Source organism: Thermobia domestica, chromosome 6 (genome assembly GCF_964235325.1).
Source record: "Thermobia domestica chromosome 6, izTheDome1.hap1.1, whole genome shotgun sequence".
Lineage (NCBI taxonomy): Eukaryota > Metazoa > Arthropoda > Insecta > Zygentoma > Lepismatidae > Thermobia > Thermobia domestica.
In genome coordinates, this window is record NC_137459.1 from 4,756,676 (window position 1) to 4,772,902 (window position 16,227).

The following is a 16,227-nucleotide window of genomic DNA, read 5'->3' on the forward strand; positions in this document are numbered from 1 at the left end:
TATCAGATATTTGTGAATTCGATGAGATATGTGAGTAGCCAACACAATTTGGACTCGGTTGTAGCGCTGTAGCTAACTGTACGCGTCTTTCACAAAGTGCAATATAAATAACTATATGCAAAGTTTGTTAGTTTCCTCCTAGAACATCCTGAACATACATATATATATATATATATATATATATATATATATATATATATATATATATATATATATATAAAATTTGTTGTGTTTTATTGTAGTGCGTAGAATAATCAGTGATATGCATATTTATATTCATGTTGGCATAATTTGATGGAGAACGTATTAAGCTAATTATCTCTTTGCAGACGTACCGAAAGCTCAAGACCCAGAAACGAGTTCTATTTCGTCGTGGAGCATGATGAGTGGTACTCTGGAGCCACGGGAGTCAAGTACACGGGAAAGTAGCTTAGTGGCAGGCTCTCCAACCAACCTCAATGGAAACGTAAGCATGTTATATTTTTATTCTAATGTCAATCACCATTTCAGCTTAATGTAAAATTTAACTTAATTTAAAATGCGAAGTGAAGAATATCAGTGGTGTGTTTACATCAAATGATGTTTACAAGTTCAAAGTTGTCAACTTCAAGTGGTGGCTACAGTGTCCACATACTCTCCGTTCTTGATGTTGTTGGGCGTCCCGATCGTCTGTGGCCACCGATCATCTGCCTGTTCTCTTCTCATCAAAAGTAAGTTATATCACCTAAATGCTACAACACGTGACAAACAGTTCTCTCCGTAAGCTTCTTGAAGAAGTTTGTACTTCTCAGCCGCAGATTTCTTCAAACGAACACAAAACTTGAAAGCATAATGCTGTTTCAAGATTGGGCCCCATTTCACTGTGCCTTCAACTTTGGTAGGAGATTTCCAACTACACTCGGCTTTCAATATTGCTGCTCATCTGTAAACAAAAGACACAAGTTAGAATATTTTACAGCTGATTCATTGAAGAAACATAATAGTTGTTGGTCTTTGGCTCATATCTTCGCTGAAAAAGCGTCTCATTACTTTTTGACGTCCCTTCGTATATAATGAACTACCAGAAAGTAGAATGAAAGAATAATAAATGACGAGATTAAAAAAAGAAAGAAAGACAAAAGCGTACGGGGAAAGCAGTGACGAGAGATAGAGCATTACAGACAGTTGAGAGCAAGGGTTGGTTCGCGGACATGATGGTAATGTGGTAGCCATTGCATCTTTTTCTGAGGTCATTGAAGAGTCTGAAAAAAGAATTTTGAGGATAAGTACTTCGCACAAGCTGTTTTCTGTGACCGGTAGATATGGAACTTGAACTCTACAAGAGTATCGGGAATTGATGGAACCAAAGCAGAAGTCTAGACAGGGATACTTTGAAGGGTGGAAGGGTCGCAACTTTTGTAGTGAGAGTTCTCTTGCGATGGATGTTGGAACGTAGAACAGGTCTTACATCTGGGTATCTCGTATTTTTGAGTATTTTGAAGGAAGCGATTCTCGTAATGAGGATATAGAAGTTTGTACCCTTCGGTAAACGATTATAGGGCGGAGTGGGAAAGCCCTTTTGGTTACAATTCAGGTGATGAGTATGAGGTAAACAAGATTTCATTAGTTTCTGTTCTGTCTGTAGAGAGGCTGGGAAGAAAGCTGAGAATACAAAATTTTAGAGGCACTTTTTCACGAATGAATTATTTGTTAATGAGATTCCTGATTGGAGAGTGGTGACATCAAGATTGTCAAGTACTTCTTGCTTACGGACTGTAGAAATTATTCCAGTGCTGGTTGCTTCTGGATCCATAGTAGGAAGCCAATCGAAGCCAAAGGAGAGGTTGAAGTGCTGTTGGCAGACAACGTGCTGGAACAGAAAAGGATTTCTCGAATGACCAAGAAGACATGCAGTAGAGTACTTTTGATGTTCTAGACGTCCATTTTCAAGCCTGACACCTACATGCAGGAAAGTGACAATGGGAATTGGTTGGAAAAGGAGGGGACGAGTTTGGCTGGACGCTTGTTGTTCAGAAATCGTAGGGATTTTGAGTGATAATTGGTCGTGGGTTCTTATTGAATGGTGTCTATAAATTAGAATCAGAGGAAGGGATGTAAACACAAAATTTGTTGTTTGATGCGTCTCTTGAATAGGTTGACATGCAATGGGACAATTCGAGTGCTTGCACTACTGACTGCCCTTGATTTGAGGTGTGAAATTCTTCATGTTAGGACAAACTATGTATGTTGGATTAAAAATTATGTGCTGAGTTCTAGAGGTTCGAGGCGTGTGATTAGAAATTGTTTTAAGGGCACTGAGGCCGTGGATAAGTAGAATATTGATGTATAATGAGCAGAGTTCAGATCAATATGCACTAAAACTTGCGAAAATATGCAGTAAAGAGGTAAATATACAGTTCAGAAGTAAATCGTATTCATTTGATTGAACAAGGTTATTACATCTGATAAAGTGAATGAGGTACAGTGCAAGAAATTGGTGTATGCGTGGAGGAAGGTAATGCAATTTATTTCTTTATTGTAGTGGCACCATTGTTGCTTTATGCTTGTCATATGTCGCTGGGACAAAAGATGATCACGTCTTGTTTATGATGTTTCTACGGATCGTGTATACGTATTTGCTGACCAATAATACTGTTGTGCGGGACTTGAAACACATGAAAATGAACTGTGAACGTAATACTGCCTTAAATAATGTTCGCGCGTCAAGAAGAGTCAAATTCATCAAATTTCAATTTGCACGTGCACATCAAATTTACAAAGGCTTACATGAGACATGTAGAAACCTAGCTTTATTGTCAGATGGATCAAGACATTGGCCGTGAAAGAACATGGTGGAAGACATCTTCACACGGCAACAAATTCACGCTACCCTAATGAAGTGAAATGAAACTCTGAGTTTAACGTCCCATGATTATGCTTTTTAGGCTAAGGGAGACGACGATTTAGGCAAGTGAATGATGATGAAAGAATTGGTGGAATGAAGAATATGGGAGGAAACTGGAGTACCCCGAGAAAACCCACAGACACGATGTTGTCCACCACAAACTTACCTAGCAGGGGATCGAACCAGGGACTCCACACAGCACAGGTAAGCGCTCTACCACTGATCCACCGTGTCCCCACGCACTGATCACATTGCTGAAGAGTGATCGCCTAAGGACATGTAGTGAATTAGTAAATGAAGTTAATACTTCATCATCTTCTGTATACCAGGTGCTAACTCAGGACTTCGATATGCATAAGATACCGGCAAAATGGGTATAGTGTACCCTGACAGAGGTTCAGAAGCGATACAAATGGGAGGTGAGGTGATTTTAGGTTAGCGTCCCGTTCAGCAGCGAGGCTATATGAGACCTGGACCTACCGATTAACGTGGAATCCGAACCACATGAGCTCCCACCGGGAATTGAACCCGGGTCTCCCACGCCAAAGGCGCGTACGCTAACCGCTTAGCCACGGAGGAGCTCCGGTACAAATGAGAATGAGCATGCATTCACCATGAATGTTAGCAATTGGAAGATAACGTATTTCTTTCTCAAGTTATTGCAACTGACTAGATGTACACTCATGTCCAAAATTATTGTCGCATGTCTATAAATATGTCGTGATAGGAATATAATTTGATAACGATTTCGCCCGGTATTTCTTACAATGTTAGTATGTGTATAATCGGTAAAGACATGTATGTCGCAAATTTCATGTCAAAAGAGCAGTAAATAAGAACATTAAAACGAAAATAAAACTTTCTTATCCATTTAGCAACATTTTGTTAAACTCATTCTAATTCTCGTATTTATAATTCTTTTCCTATGAAATTTACCACAAATATACATTTCCCGATTATACACATACTATCAGTATTAAAAGTATTCTGCAAAAACATAATCAAATTATATTCTTAAAAGAAGACTGTTATAGATATGCGACAATCATTTTGGACATGAGTGTACATAAGATATTATAAACCGGAATTGAAGCAATAGGCAAACGACTGGTATCATTAAAAAAAAAAAAAAAGTCAGACAAGAACACTGCTTTAGGTGCAAAAGATCACATCTCCTGCAGTTGAAACCCATCATGCTCCGCGATGACGCAAGACGTTATGTAGTACAAGTGGTAAAGAAGTTACTGCAACAATAGTGTTCGGAGGTGTTGGAGCACCCACCTTACTCGCCGGACATGAGTCCCTGTGACTGCAGTTTACTTCCCAAGACGAAGGAACCGCTGAGATTGAAACGCTTTAGGAACGTCCCGAGCATCATTTCTGTTATACAGTAGTGTGAACTCTGCAGATACTGGAACGAAAGAAAGTTAGCTATCACTGGCATTCAAGTCTTCCAGATGTTTACTCAGCTACAGAAGTTAACATTTGAAGGAATATAAATCAACCCATGTCTCATACGCATACGTACCATATTTTATTTCATTTCTGCAGGTATGGTACCACTAAATTAAAGAAAAAAAAAATGTGTATAGGATTTCCTCTTTATTTATTAAAACAACGCATCAATTACACTTTATTACATAGAAAATGTTCTTTGAGTCTAACAAGTTATTAGAGGGTACATTTCAGCGATGAAATATCACTTACTTAGAAATCGGGAAATTCTTTATTCAGTGTTACTTAAAGCACTTGATTTATATTTGATACAAATTTTATCCCGAGTTGAGTTCTACAGACGGAATAGAAGCGTTTCTTAAACTGAATGTAAAGACGTAAGTTTTTTTTTCTTCTTTTCTTCATAAACGTCTTTTGCTTATCATTTGTTTTCCACTTTTGTCTGTTAAGGAAATATATTGCTTTTTAAAGCTTGATGCTTTTCTCTTTCAGCTGTCCCCTGCACCCGAAGATTTAGATTTGGAGCAAGAAAATAATGACTTGTTAGAACGAATAGCGTCTCTTCAGCAGAAGAATTGGAATTTGGAGGAGAGGATCAATCATTTAGAGCAAGGAAATGCAGCTATGGCGGAGGACTTACGAAAGAAAACTGCTATTATTCAGTATTATTGTATGGAGGGAAGAGGAGGTAATGAACTTTGTTTCTGTAGTTCAATAGTTAGCATGCTTGTTTTTGGTTTTGGCTTCGATTTTCAATAGGGCCACAGAATTTTCGTTGCTTATTCAGTATCATGGGTAATTGTGAATATACTTAAAATTAAGAAGTAGTAAACTCTTGTCTAGAAAGCCTGGAAGAACGAATGTGGGAAGCGATCTGCTGACCACACATCACCAACTAAAAGACATCGGACCGACCATAACCCTTTATTGCCGTATAACCCAAGAGCTTAGTTCAGTTTTGTTGTTGTAAGGAGAGCGTTCCTATAAAGGAGAGAAAGAAAAGGGGAAAAGCTGGCTACGTAAGTTCACATAACAAGATTCATTGTCTTTATCATTGAAAAGTTTATAAGGCAAAGCGAGTTTCTTGAAAAAATTAAAACTATATAAAAGCTCTATAAAATATTCTGTTTTGGGCATAAATTTTGAACTCCCTTCTGCCTTAGGACACACATTTTAAACAAATTTTATATATTAAAATCCTAGTTTGAGGTAAAGTACTAACTAATTTGAAAAATTCGTTTTAAACTACTGTGTCACTATTACGAGCGGTGATAATATTTAGAAAGAAATATAAGTAAAAAGCTAGTACTCACCACAGATTAATTCTTTGAAGTAGCACTTTCGGAAATCCGTTTCCATCTTTAGCTTAAAAACAGTTCGAAGTGGATTTAAAACATAGGACAGAAATAATGGGTAGGTAAAAAAGAATGGTTAAAAAGGATTTAAAATATATGAAGCTCACGACTTCTTGTCCAAAATAAACTCGTTAACTGGACACTCAGTGATCACTGTTTACTGTTGTGAGTGAACAACAGTGCCTTTTACGGTTGTAATGGTGCCCTTCTCTTCTGCAGCTTCGAATATCGACACAAACAAGAATGAAATGGTCACACTTAAGTTCCTTTTGAGTTCTACTGCATTTCACATTTCAGCAAAATAGAGTGTAATCAAACACCTATTCAAAATTTCTGTCGTCTAGAGGAGTGGTGTTCTGAAAGGAGCTTGAATCAGTTCCATTGTTTCCAAATCAGTGAGTGAAATTCAAGTAATATTGCTGCATGTCAAGAGGTGAAATCAACGGGTGAGGTAGTGTTAAAAGGTTGACACCACTCAAGTGGTGATAAGAATAGTCCGTAATTTCACTCAGACTTCTCTATTGTATTACGTCACACAGTGCATTATGAACACTAAAATAGAGAATAAATGAGATTGTAAATTGAATTTGCATGAAGTTTAACCTGAGTTCTTAAGGGAAAAAAAAATGTCTCTACACATTGTCAGTTCATAAAGTAAGAAGAATAACCTATTCAAAGGCACATAGGCAATTTTAGCTCTCGACGAACTCTCAGCTTCGTAGAATGTAGTAGTGTGTTAGTAGTAAAACAATACGTAAAACAAAGAAAGAAGATGATCATAATCGAAATTGGGCTTATTTATGAGACTGTGTTAACCATTTTCTGAAAGTTCCTAGATTTTGATTGTTTGATTTTGTATTTATTTTCTTGCTGATGCACTTTTCAGTTTGTCAGAAGATAGCTTAGTGTCGGTTGTCTTAAGACACTGTATCGGAAGTTTATTGTTTCCATAGACGCGTTTTTCTCGAAATTCGACGGGACAGAAATTGTTTTATGATTTATCAAATATTTAAGGCATTTCTACATTAACAAGAATTTTAGGAATGATTAAAAAATAAATAAATAAAGCAAAAGATTGCGATCTTGGCCAATAGTTAGTTTTTGAGTAAGGGGCCACAAAATTTTTGAACGGCCCCTAAATCGAGTTTTCGTATTTTCTACGGAATAAGCACATCGTACTGAGTTAAGTGATAATTTGAATTTGGCTACACTATATCGTCGCATGGGAACCAGAGGAACGTGACTCCATTTTCGTAGGTTTACAGGCGAGAGTACAAAAATATTTTTTTCTTAGAAAGTGAGCTACATTACAACAGATGATCGACAGGGAGAACAGATGGCGTTACGTTCCATTTACACCAAGTGGGGCTTTAAAAAATTATGTCCAAACATGAAGAAACCGAAAACCGCATTTTTGGAGTTATGCTTCTCTGGCTCTCATTCGACGATATGTAGTTCTCCAGATATAAGGCGTACAAGAAAATATCCTATTGAAATATATTGGATCTTTTGATTCAAAAACGAGAAAACAACAGTTGCTTTGTACATTGAAAAAGAGGAAACCAACAAATAGAGTATGAAAAACGAATCCTCGTTCAAATGACAATTACAAGCACATTTAATTACAATCTTAATAATTCATTCTGTTTGGAATCGGAATAACATTTATTATTATTATTATTATTATTATTATAAATCAAGGAATGAGGAGTTTAGCTTTATGGGGATAAACATTCAAATATGAATAATAATCCAATTGGATTTTCCTTAAGCCTGTTATACATGGTCATGCTTTTTCCATCAAATGTATCAGTCTTATCTTTGTTGGTCATTTGGTCAAACAAATTGACTTGGCTAAAACTTTCACACGCATTATAAACGACCAAATACAAAACTTAATTTTGTTGCTTATTTGTTTACATTTCTTCATTCAATTGTTATATTTGTTGATAGGCATAGAGTACAACGTGGTACTCGCTTGAGGTAGTTATTTAAAAGTAAGCTGTTTAAATCGTAAATCTTAAAATAAACGATTAATTGGAAAGATGGACCGTGCATGTGAAATGCTAATGCTCACTAACCTGTACTCTCTGGCCTTTCTAGCCTAACTTCAGCTACAATTTTTTTCCAAGGCTTCGTTGTGTTTGTATTTATTGTAATATACTTTAAGTTTACAGTTACAGAAAACAGGATGCTGGTTTTGGGCATCAATAAACATTTCAATTTCTTCCTGTGTACATGTTTAGCACCATCGCACAGTGATTTTCGTTTGTTTTTCTTTGATGCAGTGTTGGATAAGAATAATTAGAACATGTTTTATTTTATAGAACAATTGTATTAAACGTTGTAACCAACCCAAAAGCTGCATACAACATCGTATTGTACACGTTTAGACTCCACTTTGCTGAAATATCTAATACAAGATTTGATGATTGATGTATGACCGGGTTTAGAGAACCTGGATCTTTTTTGAGCTTGAATGCATGAGTGTTTCTGGTAAAGACGTTGAAATAAAACCATTGTTTGCCTGAAGAATACTTCCATTTTACTCGTAATTCGTGACAGTTGTTTCGCCAATGATTATAGTCCATTTATCTTTTTGTTTTGTGTTTTGTATTGCAGAGCCTCCGGCTTCGGGATCCAATGAGAAACTTTCAATGAAGAAAGTGATGGAGTTCTTGAAGGTAACAAATGATGAACATTTTCAGGAATCCAATAAACGTGTGCAGAGAATTATTGAAGAAATGCTTACGAAGAACATGCATTTGCAAACAGATTTGGACAGCCTTTCCCAAGAAGTACAGAGATTACGAGAACAGACGAAGATCACGAGTGTGTCATGAGTTGCGATGAACAGCTTTTCATTTTCCAATCTCCTGCTTTCTCTTTAAAACCAATACATAGAATTTTATGTTGTGGCTAAAGCAAACATTTTGTGTTGACAAACTGTTTCATTGTGGTTGTGGCAATCCCAAAGCCGTCTGGCGAGAAGTGTAAGATATGGTGTAAATAAAGAACCAAATGAATGAACATTTTAATAATGAAACACAGATGAAAGAGATTGTCAACTTATGTGTCATTTTTTTTTAAGTATCTATTGCTGATCTTACAATATCAGCTTAACAATGTTGAAACTTGTAAACTTTGATGAGTCAAAGGAAATCGTGAGTTATAAAGATATTATGTAGAAGAACTCATATTTTAAGAAGTTGGGTTGTGTACTAATTAATGCTCATGAGTTGACAGTGCCTTCAGTAAAAAGCTTTTTACAAAATCCCAATTCACATCTGACAGATTTATTTTGTTAATTAGTTATGGTTTCTTGCTACATTATCATTCCTTTATTTCTGATGTGTATAGTTCAGATTAGTTGCATGTTTGGACGTTTGCACGTTCATATTGGTTCTGTTGCAGTAATTACCATGTTCAACAGGTCACACCATTGGAAGTCCGCTTATCTGTGTAGAGTACTCTCCAACCCCAATACTTGTTGTTGTTTTTTTATATATTACTGTGCTATTTGACAGGTATTTCTGCAGCACGAAGTATAGTGTGTGACTTGAGTAGTAAGTTGTGTTCAGTGAGACAGCTGAATTCCTATAACAATCATAAGCAATTTCAAGGAACTGAAAGACACTTACATTTCTACATTGCAGTATGGCAAAATTCTTACACAATATGCAGTGAAGTTCGTGTACATGTAAAGGAGATTAAGTAATTATTTTATTGTTTATAATCGATTATGTTATTAGTAGCGTTATGGTGATATAAACGTAAAAGGAGAAAATTGTTCCGATAAGCAAGGATGAAAAATTTAGGGAGATGAACTGGTTTTTGTGTACAACCAAAAACGTGATTCTAGCAGTATCTTTTGCTTGGAATGTGTAAAATGTAGTAAGTACATGTACAGTCTTGTTCAAAAATATCGTAGCCAGCCACTTTGGTGTAGAAAGCTGCACTCTGAGAACAGTACGTAGAAAAATCTGATTTCTTTTATCAAATGCCAGTTGTAGATAAGAAAGCAGAACTTTCCAGAGAGCGGTGAGTGGCCAGGATTTTTTGAACAAAACTATACATATAGAGTACAGTAAATCCCCGAGACGGATAAGTTATTTTCACACTTGATGAAAATTGGATATACATTCAACTCATAATCGTACCCTTTATCATTTTATTCATACAATTGTTGTTCGAAAGTGACTCTCCACCACATAATTTTATGTTTGACAATAATGTGGGAAAAAATGCTGCAATCAGGAGTTGTTAGTGCTTTGCAAGTTACCGAAAACCGTATTCAAATTACTGAAATCTTCTGAAGTTCGTTTTAATGTCAACAGAACATGCTTGTAATGGGTTATTCACATATGCTTGTAATTGTACGCACGGAAAATTTTGAAACTAACTTCTTATTTTTCTGCTAGCAATCAGCTTTTTGGATTACTTTTAAGATAAAGTGACTTATTTCTTCTGGGTTTTAATGCTTTGTATCTTACCCGTGATGGTGCTGTACTATACTTGAACACAAAAGTATCATAGTAATGTTCCAAATTATACCATGATTTGTGGCATGTTCCAATAAAGTTATCAAGAACTGGATGAATAGTTTCACATTCTCCTTCAAACGCTTAGGATGAAGATAGCTGTGATCATGTATTTGTAAAGAAGACACTGTAAATATTGAATATATTTAAATCTCAGAGTATAAAAGTGAGTTCTGTACCCATAAACAAGTTGAATATGATAACTGTTTTTTATTCTATAATGTATTGAATGCTTTAAGGGAATTGAAGACTGAAATTCGCGTGAGGGATTTGACTACATATTTCTGTACAGTGTACTAATCTGCTCGGCCAGAGTTGGCAGCAAAAGTGCAGAGTTGCCCTGTATATTGATTACAGTTTCCTGTGACGTGGATAGCATTGAATTGTTTGTAGCTTTCCGAAACCCATATTCAAAGTTGTCCATTCGTTCTGTATTGCATAGGAGAATCTAATGGGGAAGTAATGAGTGTTTTGCTGGCGACTTTGTGTGTTTGAATGTTTCACCTATCACCTGCAAATAAACTTTTTTTTTCCGGCTGTGGGAAGTCTATTTTCTTGAATCTATTCTGACTTCCATTGTATTGATTATTTTGAGGTATGTGTGTGTTGTGTTTGTGTGTAAGAGAGAGAATTTGTCTATATCTTTTCTCTTGCATGATGTACTGGTCAGTGCATGGCATAGAACAGATTGCAGCTCAAGTACAGTTGCTACATGAAAAATTCGCTTCCAATGGTGTGAAGAATACTTGCAAAATGCGTGAGATATGTATATTTTAGTGCTTGCCAGTTTGAAGTATGTATAGTTTTAAGTAGAGGAAACAGAGACTGTATAAAATAAGTCTCGATATTCCAGATTTTAAAGAAAGACAGAAAAAAATAATTTGCTTTCCATACAAATTTGTTTATCGTATCGGCAGTTTTGCCTGATTATTTTCCCTCGTGAAGACTGCAGCAAGAATATTGTTATTAGCACATTTTTGCGTGAAAGTCTGTCGCTCGAAGAACTAGAATTTCCATTGTCCTTCAAGGGAAACTAAAGTTGAAATGAAAAATTCCCTTTTCAAGCGAAGGAAAATAGATAAAAACCCAGTAGAAATATTGAGAAAGGTCATTGCTTTTGTATAATTACAAGCATAGGACAGTAGTGGTCGTTGGTATGAATCATGTAAGTTGGATATTAAGTTACTGAAAAGTTTTACAGTTTTTCGTTCAGTTTGTGTTCTGATTTCAGCTATACTCTTACTGAAATGTTATGAAGAATCATAGAAAGAATGTGGCTGTTGAAAGAAAAAAAGGATAATATTGAATTGTGATTGATTGTGTGAGAACAAATGTTTATAATTTTTATATCATTTATAGATTAATTTGTTTGTTTGATTTATAGTTAGTGGATATTAATCATGAGAAGCTTCTTAATGATCCATCTTTGGTGGGGACAATGATTCAATTTATGACTTACTAGAAAGAGGTGTTCTATCTTAATAACAGGAAAGTATTAATTATCGTATTTAGACAGTTAGCCTCTTCTACTAACACGGTTGAAAGTTTTAATGTCTAAGTATACACTACCGCTCAAAAGTTTTTGAACACACCCGATTTTTGTAAGCATTTACTGTGATCCTATTATTTTGGCACGAGAACTTTACCGCCCTACAAGAGAGAGAGTCCTGCCTATAGCATCAAATTTGACGACAGTTGAATCGAGGTCTGAGAGATACTGCAGATATGTCAAATTATAATTGTTAAAATTGTAACCAAAAAAGACAATTTGATATAGATATTGCTTACCATAAACAAAAGTGTGTAAGGTGAGGAAAGATATTAGTTTTGTTTGGAAAGTGGGTCGATGTAGTGACAAGAATTTCAAAGAGAAAGTAGTCTTACGAATTTTGCACTTCTTTATAGCTTGTTGATATGCTAACGTTTAAAACGCCAAATATACCATAGTTTGAAAAGTGTTTACGATGGTTTCATTTGCTCCATTGTTGCTAGTTGAAATAGTAACGACGATCATTATATATACGCTTCTACTAAGCGACAATTGAGTAGAGAAGGATGTATATTGACCGTCGTGAACATTTTTAAAACAATGGTTTTTAGCTTTTTTTAAAGCCAGCATATCTGATAAGGTAAAGAGAACTTCAAAATGTGGAAAACTGATTTTTCTTTCAAATTTCTGTGATTACATTTCCACACTGTATCTACATCGTTCAACAAAACTAATTTGTTATCACGTTTTGCACAGTTTTGTTTATTCTATGAAATATCCTTTTTTGGCCTCGGTTGTAAGAATTATAATTCGATATATCATCTGCAGTACCACTCAGACCTCGATTCAACTGTCGTCAATTCTATTCTTTAGGCAGGAGTACATCTGATGCAGGGCGGTAAACTTCTTGTGCCAAAATAAGGGGATCACAGTAGATGCTTACAAAAATCCGCGGTATTCGAAAATTTTTTAGCAGTAGTGTGTATATATATGATTTTCTATGTGGCCCCTTCCTCTTTTACCAGATCTCCAGATAAGTGAAATTGATATCTAATATATGACTGATAATGGTAATTAGACTTGTATTTGTAGTGGTGTAAATTGAAATTAAAAGATATGTTATAACGTTGTTGTATAGGTAGATTTATTTTTCTAGACAGAATTCTTTTCTTGTGTATTGGACAGTCGTATTGAAAATAAGACCAAAGTTTATTTAAAATTGGAATTTCCTGTATTTACCATCGTCAACAAAACTAGAAAATTAATTGCATACTCTGTCTAATTTTTATCTATCCGTCTTTTCAATATCGATCAGAAAATAAAGTATTTCAATATAAGGAGACTATTCCATTCTCCTTTGACGTAATTATTACCAATCTATGTGAACAGCGTATGATTTGTAGTAAGGCGTAAAATCATTCATTGTCCCCGCTTAGTTTGATCTAAAATCATGAGCGAAAAACACACGAGTTTCGCATTATAATATTTTCTCCTTACTAAGTTGTTTTGGAAGCAAAGAGAGTGGGCTGTCACTTTTTGCATCAATAGTTACAAACGTTTATACTCAAATCCTTTCTTTTTGTTTTAACTTTAATGAACCAATCAGCATTATTATGTATAATATGTTTTATTATTCCAAGTGTGTGTGTTAGAGTATATAAAATGTTCTGTTGTTTTTTATATACTTGTATATGTAGACAAGTATGTTTAGGTGTGTCAGAGAGAGAGAGAATTATTGTTTCTCTTTACATGTATCCTATAAGTTGTTTCAGTTCTAAAGTTTAGTCAAAAATTAAGTTTTCTTTTGTGGTGCTTATTCTTTGTTGTTGTTTTGAATGTTATATTTTGCATTTGAAGAGATCTGATTTAATTTATTGCGTTAAGAAGTCCATGCAAAGGTTCTAAGGTTCCAGAGAAAAGGCTGTAGGTTAGAGTGTATAACCTATTAGAATCTGTAGATACTTGTACCTGTAATCGAGATTTATACAGAAGTAGAAACATAATAAAACCTCATTGAAGCTTTAATACCAATCATTTACGTTTTGTACCAGGCACAATCAGTGCTAAACTTGTCTAAGGATATCAGTCGTTGTCCACGTGATAAATTGTCCAACGGTTCATAATAAAACTCACAATTAGGATACATATTCAGACTTAATTCAATTTTACATATATTCGGCGTGGACCATTTATCATAAAACGGCCTTGGAACTTTTAAAGTAGTAATATACGTATAGAAATGGCTGAAATTTCTAAAATGCGAATATCGGCAGGGAGACATTATCTGATATGCTTTGCAGTATTGTTAGTCTCGAGGATTATAGACTTCTACAGGGTGGCCACAAAGTCCTGTTACCTCTTGATAAATGCTAATGTAAGTTTTTTTTCCGTTACCCTTTTATAAATGCTAATGTAAAGTTTTCCATTGTTTCAGATTGTGTAAACAATGGCTGATACTTTCGTGGGCGTTGGATTGGTGGTGGTAGTCCGGATCTGCCCGCACCACGAAGCCCAGACGTCATCATCTGTGATAATGCGCTATGGGGGTTCATAAAGGGCATGGTTGCACAAAACCTTTACGATACCATTGCCTAACTGACAGAAGTTGTGAAACAAGCTTTCACTCAAGTTACACCTGCAATGCTCCGCAAAATGTCGCACAGAACCTGGCGGCGAATTATCCTTTGTCATAAGAATGACGGTCGACAGACTGATCCTTTGGATACTTAATGTTTCTTATCTAAATAAAATTTCTCGAAAACATTGATGTTCATGTCTTTCAGTTCTTTCCGCGTAGTTATTTACGTACGTTTAGTGGATTATGCTACTTATTTTCAGGGGTAACTGTAGCCACCCTGTATGGAGAGCTTAGCCCGTATAATGATGATAAACCGGATATTCAAATTGATTCTGTTCTGTGATCAGAATGACAATGATAGAATACATTTTCCAGTAAATCGTGACGCCATTAAATATTAGTTAAAAAAAAAAAATCCAAGGAGTTGCTAAATTTTAAATTGTATATGTAATTTTCAGATCCGAAAGCTTATTATGGAAACATCATATCTTCTAGCAATCCCTCGACTAATCGATTGAAATAGTGTGACGTCACATCCTTCTCGTTGCCATGGTGATCGCCATTTTATTTTCTAAACAACAAATAGCTTAAATACCTAAATGCAAAGCGAAAACATTGATGAAATATTTCGGAATTGCAAACATTAGAGTGAATGAGATATTTATGTTTATTTTTAAATATTTCTAATCAATGAAACTAAAATCATATAGAAAAAGAAAAGAGAGAAAACAAATGTACTCGTTTTGTTCATAATCAGATATTAACCTTAAATAATTCTGAAAAAAAATAAATTTATAAATATAAGTATCATAACATTGCATACGTGTACAGTTGTTTAGAATATATGCTGAACCACTCATAATTGGATGTTTCCTTATTGTGCTGTTTAAAAAAAAAAAAAAAAAAAAAAAAAAAAAAAAAAAAAAAAGTTGATAGGGAATAAGAAGAGAAGAGCTAACTTATATCCACTAATGGTCCAGAATGAAAATTTCCAAAGGCTTGCTTTTCCCCCCTTTTCTTTTGTAATATTGTAGACAATATTGTGCAATCCCATTATCAAGAGTGGAGATAAGAAAAGTAAATGTCTCAATAAAATTAACATTGTTCTACTAAAAGATTATTTTCTTTTTTTTAAAAAAATGTATATTTTTATAATTTTCCGTGTGCCGACAGTTTGTCAATCCAATCTGCACGTTAGAGATTTTATATTGTGTGTAATTGCTTCTTAAGGTGGGTTACATGATAATGACGTTTACATTAATTATTTGATTTCTAGGGGCCGCGGTGGCTCAGTGGTAGAGCGTTCACCTCTTGTGCTTGGGGTCCCGGGTTCTATCCCAGCCCCCGCCAAGTGAAATTTGTGGTGGACAAACACCGTGTGCGTGGGTTTTCTCGGGGTTCTCCCGTTTCCTCCCACTTTCTTCATTCCACCATTTCATTCATTACTCATCATCGCCGTCTCCCTTAGCCTAACCGTCATAACCGTGGGACGTAAAACTCAAAGGTTTCGAAGATTTTATTTGATTTCTACATTATGACTTGAGATATGTGACGCTTCTAGAAATAAGTTCCTTAGATATTAGTCTTTATGAATTTTCTTTGTTTTATTCGTAGTTTCCTAAACGCATTTCCATATTCTAAAACTGTGCCCTTTCCCACCAACTTTATTTGTCTTAAAAAAAAACAGCCGTTGTCTTGGTTTGTACTAGACTTTAAAATACACCATTCGTTTCACGCGTTTGTATAGAAAAAAACATGACGATCACCATGGTAACGGAAAGGAAATAACGACATCACTATTTAGTCTATTCAAAGTGCATTCGCCCATTTTAATACAGGGTTTAATGATACACGTTAACTTCCAAAATTTTGTTTCGTCTCAATAGCAGAATGTTGGTCACTAACATTTTTCCACTGCTGAATTG

General features: G+C 35.2%; 1 protein-coding gene across 1 annotated transcript in view; it reads left to right on the forward strand.

The window, feature by feature from the left end:
* LOC145687822 (GRIP1-associated protein 1-like) overlaps nt 1–13,749 on the forward strand; it is a 49,789-nt gene extending 36,040 nt beyond the window's left edge. Inside the window, exons 13-15 of the mRNA XM_081761258.1 lie at nt 330–466; nt 4,832–5,027; nt 8,317–13,749. Of these exons, the coding sequence (XP_081617384.1) occupies nt 330–466; nt 4,832–5,027; nt 8,317–8,537 (554 nt within the window). The 3' untranslated portion in view covers nt 8,538–13,749. The remainder of the gene's footprint in view (nt 1–329; nt 467–4,831; nt 5,028–8,316) is intronic.
* Nucleotides 13,750–16,227: the final 2,478 nt, after the last annotated feature.